The sequence below is a fragment of the Mangifera indica genome, chromosome 17 (assembly GCF_011075055.1).
Source record: "Mangifera indica cultivar Alphonso chromosome 17, CATAS_Mindica_2.1, whole genome shotgun sequence".
Taxonomy (NCBI): Eukaryota; Viridiplantae; Streptophyta; class Magnoliopsida; order Sapindales; family Anacardiaceae; genus Mangifera; species Mangifera indica.
The window spans coordinates 7864135-7880697 of NC_058153.1; the positions used below are offsets into that span (position 1 = coordinate 7864135).

The 16563-nt window shown below is 32.6% G+C and overlaps 1 protein-coding gene across 3 annotated transcripts; it reads left to right on the forward strand.

Moving 5' to 3' along the window:
- The first annotated feature begins 658 nt into the window (after positions 1–658).
- LOC123200080 (villin-4-like) lies at positions 659–14704 on the forward strand. Of its 3 annotated transcripts, none has more exons than XM_044615188.1 (24): positions 745–1149; positions 2499–2621; positions 2839–2938; positions 3829–3897; positions 3990–4226; positions 4331–4508; positions 4596–4728; positions 5183–5345; positions 5435–5582; positions 5676–5776; positions 5882–6037; positions 7657–7725; positions 7821–7889; positions 7997–8134; positions 9322–9450; positions 9796–9943; positions 10092–10105; positions 10403–10543; positions 10858–10983; positions 11060–11125; positions 12558–12885; positions 13690–13892; positions 13979–14155; positions 14258–14704. In XM_044615188.1, the coding sequence occupies exons 2-23, from the start codon at positions 2566–2568 to the stop codon at positions 14090–14092; spliced, it is 2886 nt and encodes a 961-aa protein (XP_044471123.1). In that variant the 5' UTR covers positions 745–1149; positions 2499–2565; the 3' UTR covers positions 14093–14155; positions 14258–14704. The 3 variants fall into 3 exon arrangements, with proteins under 3 accessions (XP_044471125.1, XP_044471123.1, XP_044471124.1); XM_044615189.1 differs by having other exon boundaries at positions 749–1149; positions 10095–10105; XM_044615190.1 differs by lacking the exons at positions 13979–14155; positions 14258–14704 and having other exon boundaries at positions 659–1149; positions 12558–12984; positions 13470–13710.
- The last annotated feature ends 1859 nt before the right edge of the window (positions 14705–16563 follow it).

Below are 16563 nucleotides of genomic sequence, written 5' to 3' on the forward strand. Positions count from 1 at the left end.
TAAAATTAGCCCTTTATAAATAAATAGATCAACTGAGATTTAAGAAATGAAAACATGGATCGTATTTTCTAATTTTCCCCTTATTTTATTCTCAGTCCAATCCAATCCTCACAATGCGGCAATTCAGCTCTCTAATCACTAACCATAAACTCTATTTTCTTTTATTTTATTTCTACAATTTTCAATTACATAATAAAAAAGTAGAAAATATATTTCAAAAATTCAAAAAAAAAAATTTGCTTCTTGCAAGCAAAACTTAAGCTTTTGATCTGGAAGGAATCGAAGAATAAGCTATAAAGGTGCACCCTTTTCTTTATTTGATTTATTATTTATTTCTGATTTTACCTTTTTATTGAAACTTTTAACCTCTTCTTGTTCTTGATTCCCTTACCATTCAAACCTAATAGTCATTATGAATTTTTACATTCAATCCAAACACAAGTTAATCAGAAAAAAATATTTTCAAATCGATGTTTGGATCGAATCAATCTAAGGTAATTTTCTTCCAATTTGTTCTTTTACAATTTTAATAGCTCGTCTTTTTATTTGAATTTAAACTTTTAAGGATTTGAGTGGAGTGAAACACATACAACAAACAAACAAATATTCTTTATATGGAGAATTCACGTATGGAATATTACAAATAGGTAAAAACCAATCCCATAAAGAAAAAGTTGTTAACCTCAGGTAATTCAACAACTTTGTTGTTAACCCTCGTATTTATAAAGTTAAATACGATTTATTGAAATAAAAAAGATTTTTGACGTCGAGAGATTTGATTCATTTGCTAGATTTTTTCAAAAAGAAAATCAGTCCTTGTTTGAATTTGATAAGCTGTATTACGATACGAAATGAATACTTAAATGGAAATAACACAGTTGATGTGGTGTTGTGGGGTGGGGTTTTTGTGTTGCGGTTAGTGATAAGCACGCCTGCCAGGCTGCTCGTCATGATTCTTTTCTCCCTCCAATTGCCTATTTTCTCTCTCAAACTTTTCCTTTCTCTGTAACCCCACTATATTTCCCTTCCTCTCTGTCACCCTTTACTTTCCCAATTCCCCTTTTTTATTTTTTTCCCTTTCAATTTTAATTCATTTCACTTATAGTGGATCTGCCTTCTTGCCCCTTTACTGTTTTTTTCGATTTTCAGGTAATTATTCTTCCGTTTATCTGTCTTTTGGCTGTTTTTTTTTTTCATCTGGGTAATGAATTTTTTTTTGTAGATTTGTGTTTCTTTTGTTGGAATTTGTGAGAATTTTGATCTGATTTTTGGGTTCTTTGTTGTGTTGGGATTGGAATTTAGTGATCTGCTTGCTCATTTTGCTTGTTTATTTCGATGTAATTACGTTGCTTTCTGGCTTTCACCAATATCTTGGATCGCGGAGCATTTTTTTTTTATATATGTATAATTTTTGCGTGGTTTTATGTTGGTACTGTACAATATGCTCTTTGGGTTTTGTCACTTTTGTGTATTAAAAAAAAAAAAATCGTTGAATTTACTCTTTATTTAATTGTAGTAATTTGTTTGGATTGCTTCTGAGTTTAGCTGATTTTCATTTTCTAGGTTTTGAGTGTCACTTATTTGCGTCTCTGTATTTTTAGCTTTTACTATGGTCATTTATTGGGTTGGTTTTTCTTGTTACACCACCATGTGAGAGGGCACAAAGTTAATTAGCTTTAATAGAATTGGCTGAAACAGTAGATGTAGTTAATTGTCAACGCTTAAGAGGCTCTGTTTCGTCTTCTTGTTGCTTCTGGACCATAAAATTGATATATTTTTTTAAAGGACATGTGATGCCCTAGTGACAAAGTTAAATTTCAAGAATTGCGCTTAAAGTTTGGTGTGTTACCTAGGCTGTCGATGTAGTTCTATGGTGCTCTGTGAATCCAATCCAAGTATTTCAAAGAAGAATCTTGGGATTTTAAGAACTTTGGATTGTGGGTCTGTGGTATCTTATTATGCTGCAAAAGATGAAAATTGGGTTTGTTATTACGGTTCATCAACTTCCAGGCTTTGTGTCCTCTGAAAGCTCTTTGTAAATATTAATTACTTCTCCTGGTATATAATTTGATGATAAATTTTAGTGTTAATATGGGGAAGTATATGAATTAAATTCAATTAGATCACATTTCTTAGTTCAGGAAGCAGGGAAGGGGGTAGGTGGGGGTGCTAACAAAGTGAGGCAGTTAAAGGTTATGTTGGAACCATATTGTAGGTTAAATTAAAGTCCAAAATTTCCTGCCACTTCATTAGTAATGTTATTGACATCAATTTCTCTTTTGTAAATGCCCTGTGTGCTGAGCTACTGCTCGTTTTACTGTCCTCGTATAAAATTTTTTACCTGGAAAAAAGAGTAAGTATGAACGAATGGTTTCCAAGCTAGCAACTTGTCTTCCATCTATAGAGTACTTTCCATGAATTGCTATGCTGTTTCTGGTTCCTGTTATATTTTATTGCATTTTTCCAATTTATCTTTATCAGTTTCACTTATTTTACAGGTTACCTCTATTCCTATCTTTGAGCCAAAGTTGCGGAGAATCTAATAGCTAAAGCTACAAGAGTTTTATGGCCGTTTCCATGAGAGATTTGGATTCGGCTTTCCAGGGGGCTGGACAAAAAGCGTATCTTTTTATCTTCTGAAATACATTGCAGAAACTGTTATAACCAACAAATTTAGATTCTTTTGATATAGTAATCTGGAAGTTCTATATTTTCAATATAGCTAAAAGTTATAGAGATGCTAATTAAAACCATGCTGCATGCTACTGTTACTTGTCTTTGGCATATAGCATTTTGAAGTGATTTTTGTTGTCTATTATTCTCCTTGACATTGTACAGTGGTATTGAAATATGGCGGATTGAAAATTTTAAGCCTGTTCCTGTACCAAATTCCTCCTATGGGAAATTTTTCACCGGGGATTCATATGTGATTTTGAAGGTAAGTGTTTTGTTTATATTCCGATTTTGTTCTACACATATCTCCATGCCTTAATTGTCCCCTAAAAGAAACATGAATTCAATCTCAATCTTGTTTATTGTTTCTTTTCCTTCATTATGGTCTGCTGCTCCATAATTGTTCTTTGAATCATCAATAATATATTTTTTGTTCCTTAACGTTTTCAATTGTGCTCAAACAATATAAAATTTTTATTTAATAGTTAAAACTGTATTCTTTAAGCTTATAACAGACATCTTTTTGATGGCCAATGATGTAGTTATTCATTGATTTGGCCTATAGTTATGCATCTTTTTTCTTCTGAGACTAATGGAATGCTACAGCTAGTGCAGTTATTCTTTGTTTTATAGCTGAGTTTGTGTGGTATAAGCTTTATTTGTACAGTAAATCTGATTTTAAATTACATCACAGTGACAAATCAGTTTTATTAGCTCAGGCCTTGTCAATGTCATAAAATTTTGTTGTTCACTAATCCTTACACTCTTTACCCAAACTAACATATTCACACCAGAAAGTTACTGTATTTTGCTGTATCCTCAATAAAGATAGAATATGCCAATGAATTAGCTGATTAGGGAGGTAGGTCTAGGATGACAGACTGAAGCTTGTGACTTCAGCAATTTTTTTCTTTCTCATTAAACCAGCTGTGTTTTTGAGTTTACTGACTGTAAAAATTTTATGGCATATTCATTTTGGAAAAGATACTTGTAGTAAATATGACATGGCTGTTTATATAGGATATCCTGGACCTGGGTCAAACTCTGGAATCACTTTTACTTCCATATGTCTTTGGCCCAAATTTGAAACAACAATGTTCTACACTGTTGTCAATTTAGATTATTGCATATAATTGTTATCTTTCTCTTGTGTAGACAACTGCCTTAAGAAGTGGTGCCATGCGTCATGATATCCACTATTGGCTCGGTAAAGATACCTCTCAGGTAAGTGCTTGTTAATGTTTCATTCTAGTTATTGTGCTGCTAATATCATAGCATATAATTGTGACTTTGTGACAACAATTATGTTAAAATAGGATGAAGCAGGTACTGCTGCCATCAAAACAGTTGAATTGGATGCAGCACTTGGAGGACGTGCTGTTCAGTATCGTGAAGTACAGGGCTATGAGACCGAGAAGTTCTTATCTTATTTTAAACCATGTATCATACCTCAAGAAGGTGGTGTTGCATCTGGTTTTAAACATGCTGAGGCTGAAGAACATAAAACACGGTTGTTTGTTTGCAGAGGAAAGCACGTTGTTCATGTGAAAGAGGCAAGTCTATTAGCATAGCTTCTGTACTTATTGCAGACTATTTTATATGACATCTATATTTTGTTTCTCTTTGTGAAAGTACTTTTTTTCCTTGTTGCTGACAGGTTCCTTTTGCTCGATCATCTCTCAGTCATGATGATATATTTATTCTAGATACTCAGTCTAAGATATTTCAATTTAATGGTTCCAGTTCATCTATCCAAGAGAGAGCAAAGGCTCTTGAAGTTGTACAGTACATTAAGGATACTTATCATGATGGAAAATGTGAAGTAGCTGCCATTGGTATGTTAATAATTTCTGGATTTAAAGATTGAAATCAGCTCTCAAATGGCTCTCTTTGTTGAACCTAATTGTTTAACTTTTATGTAGAGGATGGAAAGTTGATGGCTGATGCTGAAACTGGAGAATTTTGGGGTTTATTTGGTGGCTTTGCTCCACTGCCCAGGAAAACGGCCATTGATGAGGATGTGACTCTTGATTCTCATACTACTAAGCTATACTGGTAATTATAGTTTTGTTTGCCTCTTCTTTTTTAACCACAAGTTAGGTTGATCTCTTTGGCAATGGTGTCTTGTTATTTCTATCTAAGGTTGTTGATTTAACTGAAATTTAAATACATGTGTGTCTACATTTGCTTATTTTTCTCCATCCATTTTTTTGTTATTTCTGGTGAGTACGTGGCCATTTTACAGAAATTGGAAGATATTTTTCTGTTTAAAAATACAAAAACGAGCATGAAATGTGCATATTGCTTCTTGACTTCTTATTTAAATAACTTTGCCATGAAATGTGATATAAAATCTTTCATTTTATAATTTTCAGGGAAAAAAAAGGTAGCAAAATTTATGGAAATCAGATAGCAGTATACGGTTAATGAAATTAATTCTGACATGTAAAAATGTGTTATTGGACTTGTTAATGCTTTAGTTTTGACTGAAGTATATTTTCTTTTTAAGTGTTAACAAAGGACAGGCTGAACCTGTTGAGTCTGATTCCTTAGCAAGGCAGCTGCTAGAAACAAACAAGTGCTATCTTCTAGATTGTGGCTTAGAAATTTTTGTGTGGATGGGGAGAACTACATCTCTTGACGAAAGAAAAAGTGCCAGTGGAGCTGCAGAAGTAATATGCAATCCTTTTTCAAATATGTTTGCTACAATTTGATAGACATCCCACTTCACTCTGGTACTACTTCTGATTTCTCTGAACAGGAGTTACTTCAGAGTGCTGATCGATCAAAATCTCACATAATTCGTGTAATTGAGGGATTTGAGACAGTTATGTTTAAATCAAAGTTTGATTCCTGGCCTGAGACAACTAATGTGACTGTCTCTGAAGATGGTAGAGGCAAAGTTGCTGGTCAGTTCACAAATATTCTTGAAATGCTTTTGCCCTGCTTATTTAAAATGTCTGGAGTTGCTTATCAGTGCTATCTTTTCATTGACTTTGCAGCTCTTTTAAGACGTCAGGGAGTCAATGTCAAGGGTTTGTTGAAAGCCGAGTCTGTTAAAGAAGAACCTCAACCATTCATTGATTGCACTGGAAATCTGCAGGTTCCTATCTTTCAGTATTATGTTATTCATACTCTATGAAATTGACTGATTCTTAGCTTGATAGGAGAACCGTTCTTATGTTTCTTTCTCCTCTTGTTTGTACAGGTTTGGCGTGTAAATGGTCAGGAAAAGGTTCTTCTTCCAGCTGCTGATCAGTCAAAATTTTACAGTGGGGATTGCTTTATTTTTCAGTACTCATATCCTGGAGAAGATAATGAGGAATACCTTATTGGAGCTTGGTTTGGGAAGCAGAGTGTAGAGGTTAATTTTTTTTTTCTTTTTGTAATTATTTTCTTGTTGACCTCCTGTCAAACTTCTCCTTGCCCCCACCACCAGCACCACACGTTTAGTAGGTCAATGGCACCAAATGTTTACTCAGTATGTTATGCCACTTATAGCCCATTGAATCAAAGAACTGTAATGGTTGATGACACAGGGTGAGCGTTGAATGGGCCGAAAACACAAACATAAACAAAAATAATAGGCAAACTTGCAAAGCAATCCTTAAAGAAAACTTAAAATCTAAATTTTTATTGATAACCAACTGAATTGAATGGCAATTACAAAGACTCAAGCCTCTTTATATAGGTTTTTAATACTCCTACTTAAAATAGAAAGCTAATTGCTAAAACACACAGGATATCCATTAAAGAAAACTAACTCTACTAGAAATTGAAGACTTTAACTTGACCAGGATTAGAACTCTAGGTAACGTATCCTTTAAGAAAACTGGCTTTAGTTATGATTTGGACTCTATAACACAACTTCCTAAACTCATTATAATTCCTAAATATCTTTGCAACTAGGTTGGAACCTCTAAATACATTAAGACTTGACTTTGCTTTACTAAAACTTAAAACACTTTTCTAAACAAAATCAGCCTCTAATTTTGAAGGCCTTGTCCTCCATCAGCTCAGATTGCATCTGTCACATGTCATTTTTAAGATGCTGGAAATAATTGAGTTTCCATAACTGTTCCTTGGAAAGTATTTAATGAAACTTAGCCATGTTTATGTTTCATTTATGTGAAATTCTGCTTTCGTGGAGCAATTTAGAAATCTTTCATGATTTCTAAATTTATTTATTTATTCATACAATTATGGTGATCTTACTTAATGAATGCGTTAGTGTTGTTGACAGTGTACTATATCTCTAACTAATTGACTGGTTTCTTTTGTAATTTTTTACGTGTATCTTTTGAATAATTCTTGCCTGGTTATCTCTTGGATATAGAAACTGTTCTTTCATGAGCCAATGCTTGTTTGCAGAAACCGGTTTAATCAATAAAACTATGTTTACACACTTTTAAATACACAGATGATTTGTCATCATATGATTGAGTTATTTTGAATTAAGAAAGTAACATTCAATCACATAATGACACATCATCTGTGTACCCAATTGTGTATACGCATAACATTACTGATTATTAATTCTTATGTGATAATGTTAGAAATTAAAATGTCAACTGTGCATTGAGATCAATCATTTGGATGACAGTGTTGGAGTTATAAAGGCTTCATGATGCTGAATTTCCATGAGTTATTCTTTCTTGTTATTCATGTTGTATTTATATGGACTTTAGAATTCTAATAGAATTACTCCAGATTTTAGATGCATATTCAGAATTGAAGATTTACGATGCTCCAATAGATTTAATATTGCTGAATCCAGCATTAATAGCTGTGCTCAGACAGTCTCTGGTTCATTGTTTTGTTGGATGTTTTTATATATCTCCTGTCTTTTCTTTAAATACATTAATTCGTATATGTATGTCTAGAGGTCAACAAATCAAAACTACTCAAATGAATTCGTTTATTTATTGTCTAACTGTCTTGCATTTGTTAGATTATTCACTCTATTTTTTCTTTCAATCATAGGAAGATAGAGCTACTGCTAATTCACTGGCAAGTAAGATGGTTGAGTCAATGAAGTTTCTGCCTGCCCAGGTAATTTTCTTCAATTTGTGATTGTTTTATCATGTTGATGAAGCTAAATGTTGCTATGTCTCATTGTTCTTATGTATGTTGTTATTGGTTTCTAGGCCCGCATTTATGAAGGACATGAACCGATTCAATTCTTTACAATTTTTCAGAGCTTTATCGTTTTTAAGGTTTGTCAGATTTTTATTTTAAAGCTTAAATTTCATCATTGAAAATTCATAATTTGGTTTTAGTTTGTTCTTGTAACTACAAAGTTAACCAATGTTAGATTTAACAGGGTGGTCTTAGTGATGGATACAAGAATTTCATAGTGGAGAAGGAAATCCCAGATGAGACATACAAAGAAGATGGTATTGCTCTATTTCGGGTTCAGGGTTCTGGACCTGATAATATGCAAGCAATACAAGTCGAAGCTGTATGTTATCCATTGCTTTAACTTGTCTATATCTTCTGGAACTGATCGCCCATTGTGTTTATGTTAGTATTATTGTTTGGAAGCAGAATTGCAACCTCTTTCTCCTTTTAGTTACTTGTTTTACAAATGCACATAGCATTTTCTTTGTTTCTCTTGGTTTTGGTAGGTGGCTGTGTAACATTCTGCTTTTTACATAGTTACTTGGACAGACATATCTCCTGCAAGATTTGAGTGTGTTTTGGTGTGAACCCAATTATCTTTATTTTTATCTTTTAATAATCGGTAAAGCCACAATAACATTACAATTGTCAGAAGTGAAAATAAGAAGAAGCTACATATTCAAATTTATTGGATTCTGTTACTGGTAGTGAACCCGGGTGATGTGCAGACATTGTGCTCTTATTAGAACCCAAAATCTTACATTGATCTTGGTCTTCTTAAATGAGTTCTCCGCATCTGTCATAAATGCTTTGAAACATTTTGTTCATTCGTGTTTGATTTTAAAAGCTATAATTGAGAAAAAAAAGTCCTCTCATTTTTTGGGTCCTTATTGCAATTAGGCAATGACAGGCAGAACCCAAATGTCAAGCTTCCAAGTCTTTATATTTTAGAATTTCGGATCAACTTTCCTTGTGCAATTCATCAGTGTCTTTATATGCTTCCTATAGGAACATATGATTGAATCCCTTGTTGTATAATTTTGTTTTTGGTTTCACAAATGCATGTCCATGTATCAATTAATTTTTTTTTTAAATCTCATCAATACAATATGAGGTGAGTGAAGAAATAACTCCAAAATAACCAATTTCACGGACTCTCTGTTTCAAATTTTTATTCTCTAACCCTAATATTGTAGCTTTTATTCCTTGCCGAAACCAGCAGTGTTTGAAGCTAGTTAAAATTTCTTTTGTCAGCAAAACAATTATTTCTGAACTGAACACTTCTCAAGTTACAGTTTAAACAGTTAACAGTTGTTCTCTTTGACTAGCAACTCATTTGAATTATTGTTGGACTCAGTTGTCCGTTGTTAGTTACTCTTAATTTCAATCACATTGCAAAAATATTTACTTTATAGAATTAATAAATATGTCATTGATATTGTTTTTGTTAAATGTTCTATATTTTCAAACTGGTGAGTGTAAATCCTAGTCTGAAATTGTTATTAAATGTTTATTAATATCAACCAGGTTGCTGCATCGATGAATTCCTCATACTGTTACATATTACATAATGATTCCACTGTCTTTACATGGTCTGGAAGTCTTACAACCTCGGAGAACCAGGATATTGTTGAGAGGCTGCTCGATCTAATAAAGGTATATTATATATTCTAAATTGTATTTCAATTTGAAATTTTGATTCAGTTTTACGCATTCTTTTGAAATGATTTATGGCAAAAATGTATATAATGTCTTCAACAAGAAGGTAAAGAAGGCTACAAATTACCATGAAATAAATTTTAGAAATATAAAGAAAAGAAAACCTGTATGTAGTGACCCAAGAACCTGGTGGATATCTTTAAATTCTGATTCACTGTTGTGAGTACTGTGATTCGTCCTGAATAATTCATTCGATGCTTTAGAGTTTCTTGTTAATTTCTTGTCTTGTTATGTCAGGGCTCCTTGAATTTATGTTTCTCACGTTTTGTTCATTTTGTGCAGCCAAATTTGCAGAGCAAGCCACAGAAGGAAGGTGCAGAGTCTGAACAATTTTGGGAATTATTAGGAGGAAAGTCTGAATATGCAAGTCAAAGGATTGCAAGGGAGACTGAAAGTGATCCTCACCTATTTTCTTGCATATTCTCCAAAGGTATGGATTCATATTTCTGTTGATAGTAAAATTTGTCCTATTTCCGGTTCTGTTATATTGTAGTATAAATTGTCTAATTTTTTTCATTTTTCTTTTTTGTTTTCCATTCTTCATGGGTGATGATTTCTGCTAAATCTATGCTTATCAGCAGGAAATCTGAAGGTAATGCGAAAACTGACATCATAATTTGAAATTCACTCTCAGTTATGCTATGATAAGATTTCTTCATTTTAGAACATGTTCATTTCATACTATATTCTAATGTGTCCTGTTGTCATAGCTGATTATTCTTTCTGGATGTTTTTCAATGTAAAGAGTGCTATAATAGCGTAAGAATATTTGGGGTTTTAATTGGCAAGTTGTTTGACATCATAGAATGCAATTGTTCATTTGTGAAAAGCAATAATATATTTGCAATGTTATTTGGAAATGGCTTGAAGTTAAAATTTGTTGTTGCAGGTGACAGAAATTTATAACTTTGCCCAGGACGATTTAATGACTGAAGATATATTCATCCTAGATTGTCACTCAGAAATCTTTGTCTGGGTTGGGCAACAAGTTGACATCAAAACAAAATTGCAGGCTCTAACCATTGGAGAGGTAAGATTAAGTAGCCGGTGGGTATTATCAATAGTAGCACTTTGGTTTTGAGGGGTGCACCTTACTACAACATACTTCGGGAAGGTCTTTCTGGGCCATACAAGTGACTGAATATTTGGGTGCCAATTTATCAGTTTGTAATTTATTTCCTAAAACCTCTATGAAATGCCAACTTATCTGATCCTAGAACACCGTTCAAGTTGACTTTTGGCTGTGATAGTGGTTTGCTGCCCCTTTTTGGGGTCTTTATGATTCTTAATACCTGGTAAGTTACTTTTTACATGCTTATCTTTTTTGTTTTGGTCTCTCTACAGAAATATCTTGAGCATGATTTCCTTTTGGAAAAATTATCTCCTGAAATTCCAATATATATTGTCATGGAAGGCAGTGAGCCACCTTTCTTCACACGATTCTTTACATGGGACTCCGCTAAATCTAATGTGAGTGGCTTTATTGGAAATTGATTGTTGTATCTCTGAAACTTTGGTTGTGACTAAATGTTTTTGTTTGGTGCAGATGCATGGAAACTCTTTTCAAAGGAAACTAGAAATAGTGAAACATGGTGGTACTCCAACTGTAGAAGTAAGAAATTTATTAATTCTTCAGTCTATTGAACTTCTATCTCATCTTGATTTATAGTTGTCGCTTTCCTATTGTCCATGTACATCTTTCACAATTGAATTCTGACTTCCTATCTAACTGTTTTACATCATTTTTTCTATTAGTGGATGGGACTTGTAAGTGTTATGTGTTAATCATGCTGAAGAATTTTTCACTTGATAACATGTTCAGTTCAGAGTTTATAAGTTTCTTTAAGAGTGCTATTTTTATCTTTTACAAGAGACTGAATATGTTGGTAAAAAGTATAATTAATTTGCATGGATATGAACCTTAAGTTCTCTAAGTAGAAGGGAGCTTTGAGAATCTAAATTTGTACAAGGATTGTTTTGAGTTAGGATGATACGTTGTATATTTATTGTGTTTAAAGTGGCTCTTGTGTTTAAAGCACCCTGAATAAATTTTCCTTCTCAAGGGCTTTCACTGGTTCTTTGTTTCAGCTTTCACTTTTGTTAAAGTTACCTCTAGAACGAAAAAATATAAGCTGGCAGGTAATGGCCGATAGTAGTTTTTTAAGCTCTAATTCATACCCTCATAAGGCACATTCATGTCCTATGCACATGTAAAGGTGGCAATGCATTTGTGCCAAATTTATTATTTCAGCACATTAACTTCTGAGGACGTGTTAATCCAAAATGTCTTGTGAGAAACTCTGTGTAATGCACAAACGTGGGCTATTTATTCTTAAATTTAACATTATATTCCTATCTTGTTTAGTTCCATTTCTGACTAGGATTTTGGAGAGATCTGAAACTGTTTTGAGTCTTATAATTACTATATATAACAAAACAGCACTACTGCACTGTACAGAGAAAACATAAGAAAGTAATACTAAAAACATTTGAAGGAGAAGGATGGATGTAGTTTTGAATTTAGTGCTTTGACATTTTATCTTATAGAGCAGATTGAAGAATCCTAAATTTTTTAATTATTAGATAATGCATGCTCGCACAAGCTTATTATTTGTGTTCAACAGTACAAATATATGATGTCTTGGATAGGAATAAAAAAATACAGAAGTGTTGTGAAATGATTTAAGTGGATACAAAGCTTGCCTCGCACCTTAGAAGCCTATTATTTGCAATAGAAAACATATATGTTGTACTGACAAGTAATTTATAAGCAGAAAAGTTGTGATATGATTGAACTGGATGTAAAACTTGCTTTGCACCCCACAAAGTAATTATCTTTATATGTTAAAATTTGAATTATTTGATGTATATATAAGGAACAATAAGATATACTGTTGAACTGTATTTTATGCGCTACCACTTTTATTGGATTTGTAATTGGGTAAGTTATTCCCTGAACTCTTAGTCATGTTCAATTTTTTGGGCTCTAATTGCCATACTTCTGTTGAGCTATATTTTTGATAATATCTCTGATGCATCATCAGAAACCCAAGCGCAGAGCATCTGTATCTTATGGAGGAAGGTCTACTGTGCCAGAAAAATCACAGCGATCTAGAAGCATGTCTTTCAGCCCTGATCGAGTTCGCGTGAGGGGTCGGTCCCCAGCTTTCAATGCACTTGCTGCTAATTTCGAGAACCCTGGTAACAGGAACCTTTCTACTCCACCCCCAATGGTTAGGAAGATCTATCCTAAATCTGTGACTCCAGATTCATCAAAATTGGCCTCCAAATCTTCTGCAATAGCTGCTCTCACTTCATCTTTTGAAAAATCACCACCAACTCGAGAATTTCTTATACCCAAAATTGTTAAAGGTATGCATTGATTGACTGTCCTCTTTAAGAAACTATACATTTAACATTAACAGTGAAAAGAGATGAACTTGCAAAAGTAGAACAGTAGACCACCATAAGGGGCTGTTTGGTTATAGGTTTTAAAGATTACCTTGGTAATCTATCTTTTATTTCCTTGTTTGGTTTGTCAGTAATAAAATATTACAGTAATCTTCTATTACTTATGTTGACGTGACAGGTAATATAGGTGGTAATCTGATTACCACCTTCAACTTAGGTATTTAAAGATTACCAAAATAATCTTGGTTTTATTATAATTATATTAGTATTTATTAATTTTTTGAGACAAAAATAAATTTATTTTTAATTAAGATGACAAATAATATGAAAATTATTTAAAAATAATTATATTCAAGGGCATTTAAGTAAAATAATTTGCTAGTAATCTTTTATTACCTTTAACCAAACACAATAATTATTTATACCTATCAAATTTTATCAAACATAATAATCATTTATACTCAGTAATTTTTTAAGTAATCTATCTTCAAGGTAATATTTCTATTTTAGTAATAAAACATTACCCAAACCAAATGTCCCCTAAGATTTAAAAAGCTCTATGGGGAGACCACCTTATTCAGGGACAATGAAACAAAAATCTTTATGATTGACTCTACATATGTCAACAATCTTGTCTTTCTTCCTTTCCCTAAGAGCAAAAATGTTTTCCATGAGTTTTGAATTATTTAATCTTGGAAGTTAAGTTTCTATTATACACTTCCTATATGCTACTAAGATTGAAGAGTTTTTCTGTCGTGATTGTAGCGAGCCCAGAGTCGGTTAGTTCAAAACCGGAAGCAAATTCTAAGGAGGTTGATATGAGCAACAGAATAGGGTCCCTTACTATACAAGAAGATGTGAAAGAGGGTGAAGCTGAAGATGACGAGGGACTCCCAATTTATCCTTATGAGCGCCTTAAGATATCATCAGAAGATCCTGTGACAGAAATTGATGTGACCAAGCGAGAGGTATGATATTAAAATGGAGCATCAGTAGTATTTTCATGTTGCCTCTTTGATTCTGCTCTTAACAATTTCACACTGAATGGGTGCAGGCTTATCTGTCATCAGAGGAGTTCAAGGAGAAATTCGGAATGGCAAAGGATGCCTTCTATAAGTTGCCCAAATGGAAACAAAACAAACATAAAATGTCCCTTCAATTGTTCTAAAATTCCCTTGTTTCCCAATTACAATATCTTCAGCTCCTTGCATTTGAGGTTGCAGCCTTGCAGGTGAATTGAAAGCTTGCTTGCAAATCTGTACAAATTCATTCTTTTGTGATAAGCTCTTCTTTAATCATAATTCCAAAATTTCTCCACTGTTTCTTTGTGCAGTTGACAAACTTAATTTCTCAGGATTGAAAGGGATAGCATCAGTGCATTTTGTCAACTTAATTTCTCAGGATTGAAAGGGACAGCATCAGTGCATTTTTAGCTGCTTCTGCTCCCAAGAAGCTTGTTTTCTTGATTGATGATCAAACTCAGAGATATATATTTTTTTTCTCACCTGATGGTTTGCATGTCTAGCTTTTTTATTTTTTTTCCCATGGTTGAGTTAGCTGGTTTGTTATTCTTTATGGTCACAGGTTTGTTGTGAGCTTGCATTTTTGTTTTCATTTTCAATTTTTTCTTTAAAAAAAAAAAAAAAAGGAAAGCCATGATAGTCATTTAGGGGCTTGAAAATGCCAGACGATTTTGATTGGATTGTAGAACTGAGGATGGAAATGTGTACAGCAGTGTAAAACCTATCCCTAATAATAAAAGTGTGGTGATTTTTTCAAATTTTGTTGCCTTTTTTGTCAATATCAACCAGAAATGAGAGTTACCTTGTAAATTTGTGTGTTTGTTGGTACAAGATTAATGATAGATTAAGTTAGTATTATTTCTTTAATACAAGTTCATGTATATATATATTTCTTTGAAATAATACCAATTGGGTTGGTAGAATGTTGTTTTAATTATTATTTACAAGTTGATTTTTCAAGTTGTATGTTATAGTAACTAATGCTATGTAAAGTTTATTCCATACTTTTTATTATATTTGTGATTATACTTGTTCTTATACAATATTCTACAATTAATTATTAAATCGGTTCATCGCAATATTTGATTCAATTTATTTGGATTATTTTTATATGGTGCATAATTTGTATTGTACCATAAGATATGGGAGTAAAATTATGCAAAATTATGCAAATTTGAGAGTACTAAAAATTTGTATGATACAGTAAGCATAATGTATGATGTCTGTATAACTAATTTTAGCAATGCAAATGGATACGCTATTTTGGAGCAACGGTAACATTGTAGGGGTTTATTTTAAAAAATTTAAAGTTTTAAAGTGTTTGTAATGTTTTTTAAGATAATAACTTGACAATTGAAATAATTTATTATTTTATTATATTTTCAAAAAGTGTATTCTCCAATATTTGATACACGATAAAAAGATTTGGGTTTTGATATATGATATAACATGTAATTTGACTATCATATGACAAACCTCTTAATTTGTAAAAAAATCAAATGATTGTTATAAATTCGATTTTTTATGGAACCATGTTTTACCGCACCTTTAAGTTTGAATAATCATTTTTTGTCATATATTCTTCAAACTTAAGAACTTTAGTTTTAACTGTTAAAAAGTATTATTATTATTTTGTAATATATATTATGATTAATATCATTTACATTTAAAATATTATAAACAAATTATATTTTTACTCTAATTATTTTATAATTTTTTTCTCATAATATTTATTTTTTGTTACCATTGCCACCCTTTTGTTTTTGCTCCTATACTATCATCGTTATTATCACCATCTAATTATTTTATATTTTTCTTTTTCTTCTTAATCTTCATTTTTCGTCACCATTGCCACCTTTTTGTTTTTATTAGATTTCTCACCATCATCACCTTGACCTAACCCTTTGCTTGATCTTACCTAAGAAATATGGTTTAGGAGAAGGAATTCTTAGTGGTTATGGTCAATCAAACATCTCGTTAAGCATTTTATCATGTACCTAGTGGGCAACAAAAAAGACAAATCCAACCAAAGCTTTTTATTCAAACCAATAGTCCTAAAATTCCATAATGAAAAACCTGATAGACCATAACAAAGCCATAATGAAGTGAACCTCAAACCATGTCAACATATCCAAACTACAACATAAAATAAATTTGGATGTAGAGTAGTGATTGACTACTAGTGCCAGTGGTTGTGGGCATTAATGGTTGGGGCATTGACAATATATGTGTGACATAAGAGCTACCTAACAGTAGTGTGCACAATGCATGAGGCATACATCGCAAGCAGTGTAAGGCGTAATCCCGCAAAAGGTGGTGGTGATTGTAGTACACAAGGAGTAAGGGCGAAAGAGGTTTGAAATGAAAGTGGAGAGAGGTGAGTAATGCTAAAGGTGCATAACACAATGGTAGTGGTTGAAAACGTTTGAAAAGCATGACAAAGGTTGGCTAGTGAGAATGATCAACAAAGGCTCATGAATGACATTGATATTCTAGTGAAAATGGTTTTTTTTTTTTTAATCTAGGTGACAAGATATGACCAAATAAAGCTTATCAATGGTAAATTTGGGTAAGATCTAACAGATTTAATTCAAGTTGGTTGTGAGCAAGGTGGCCA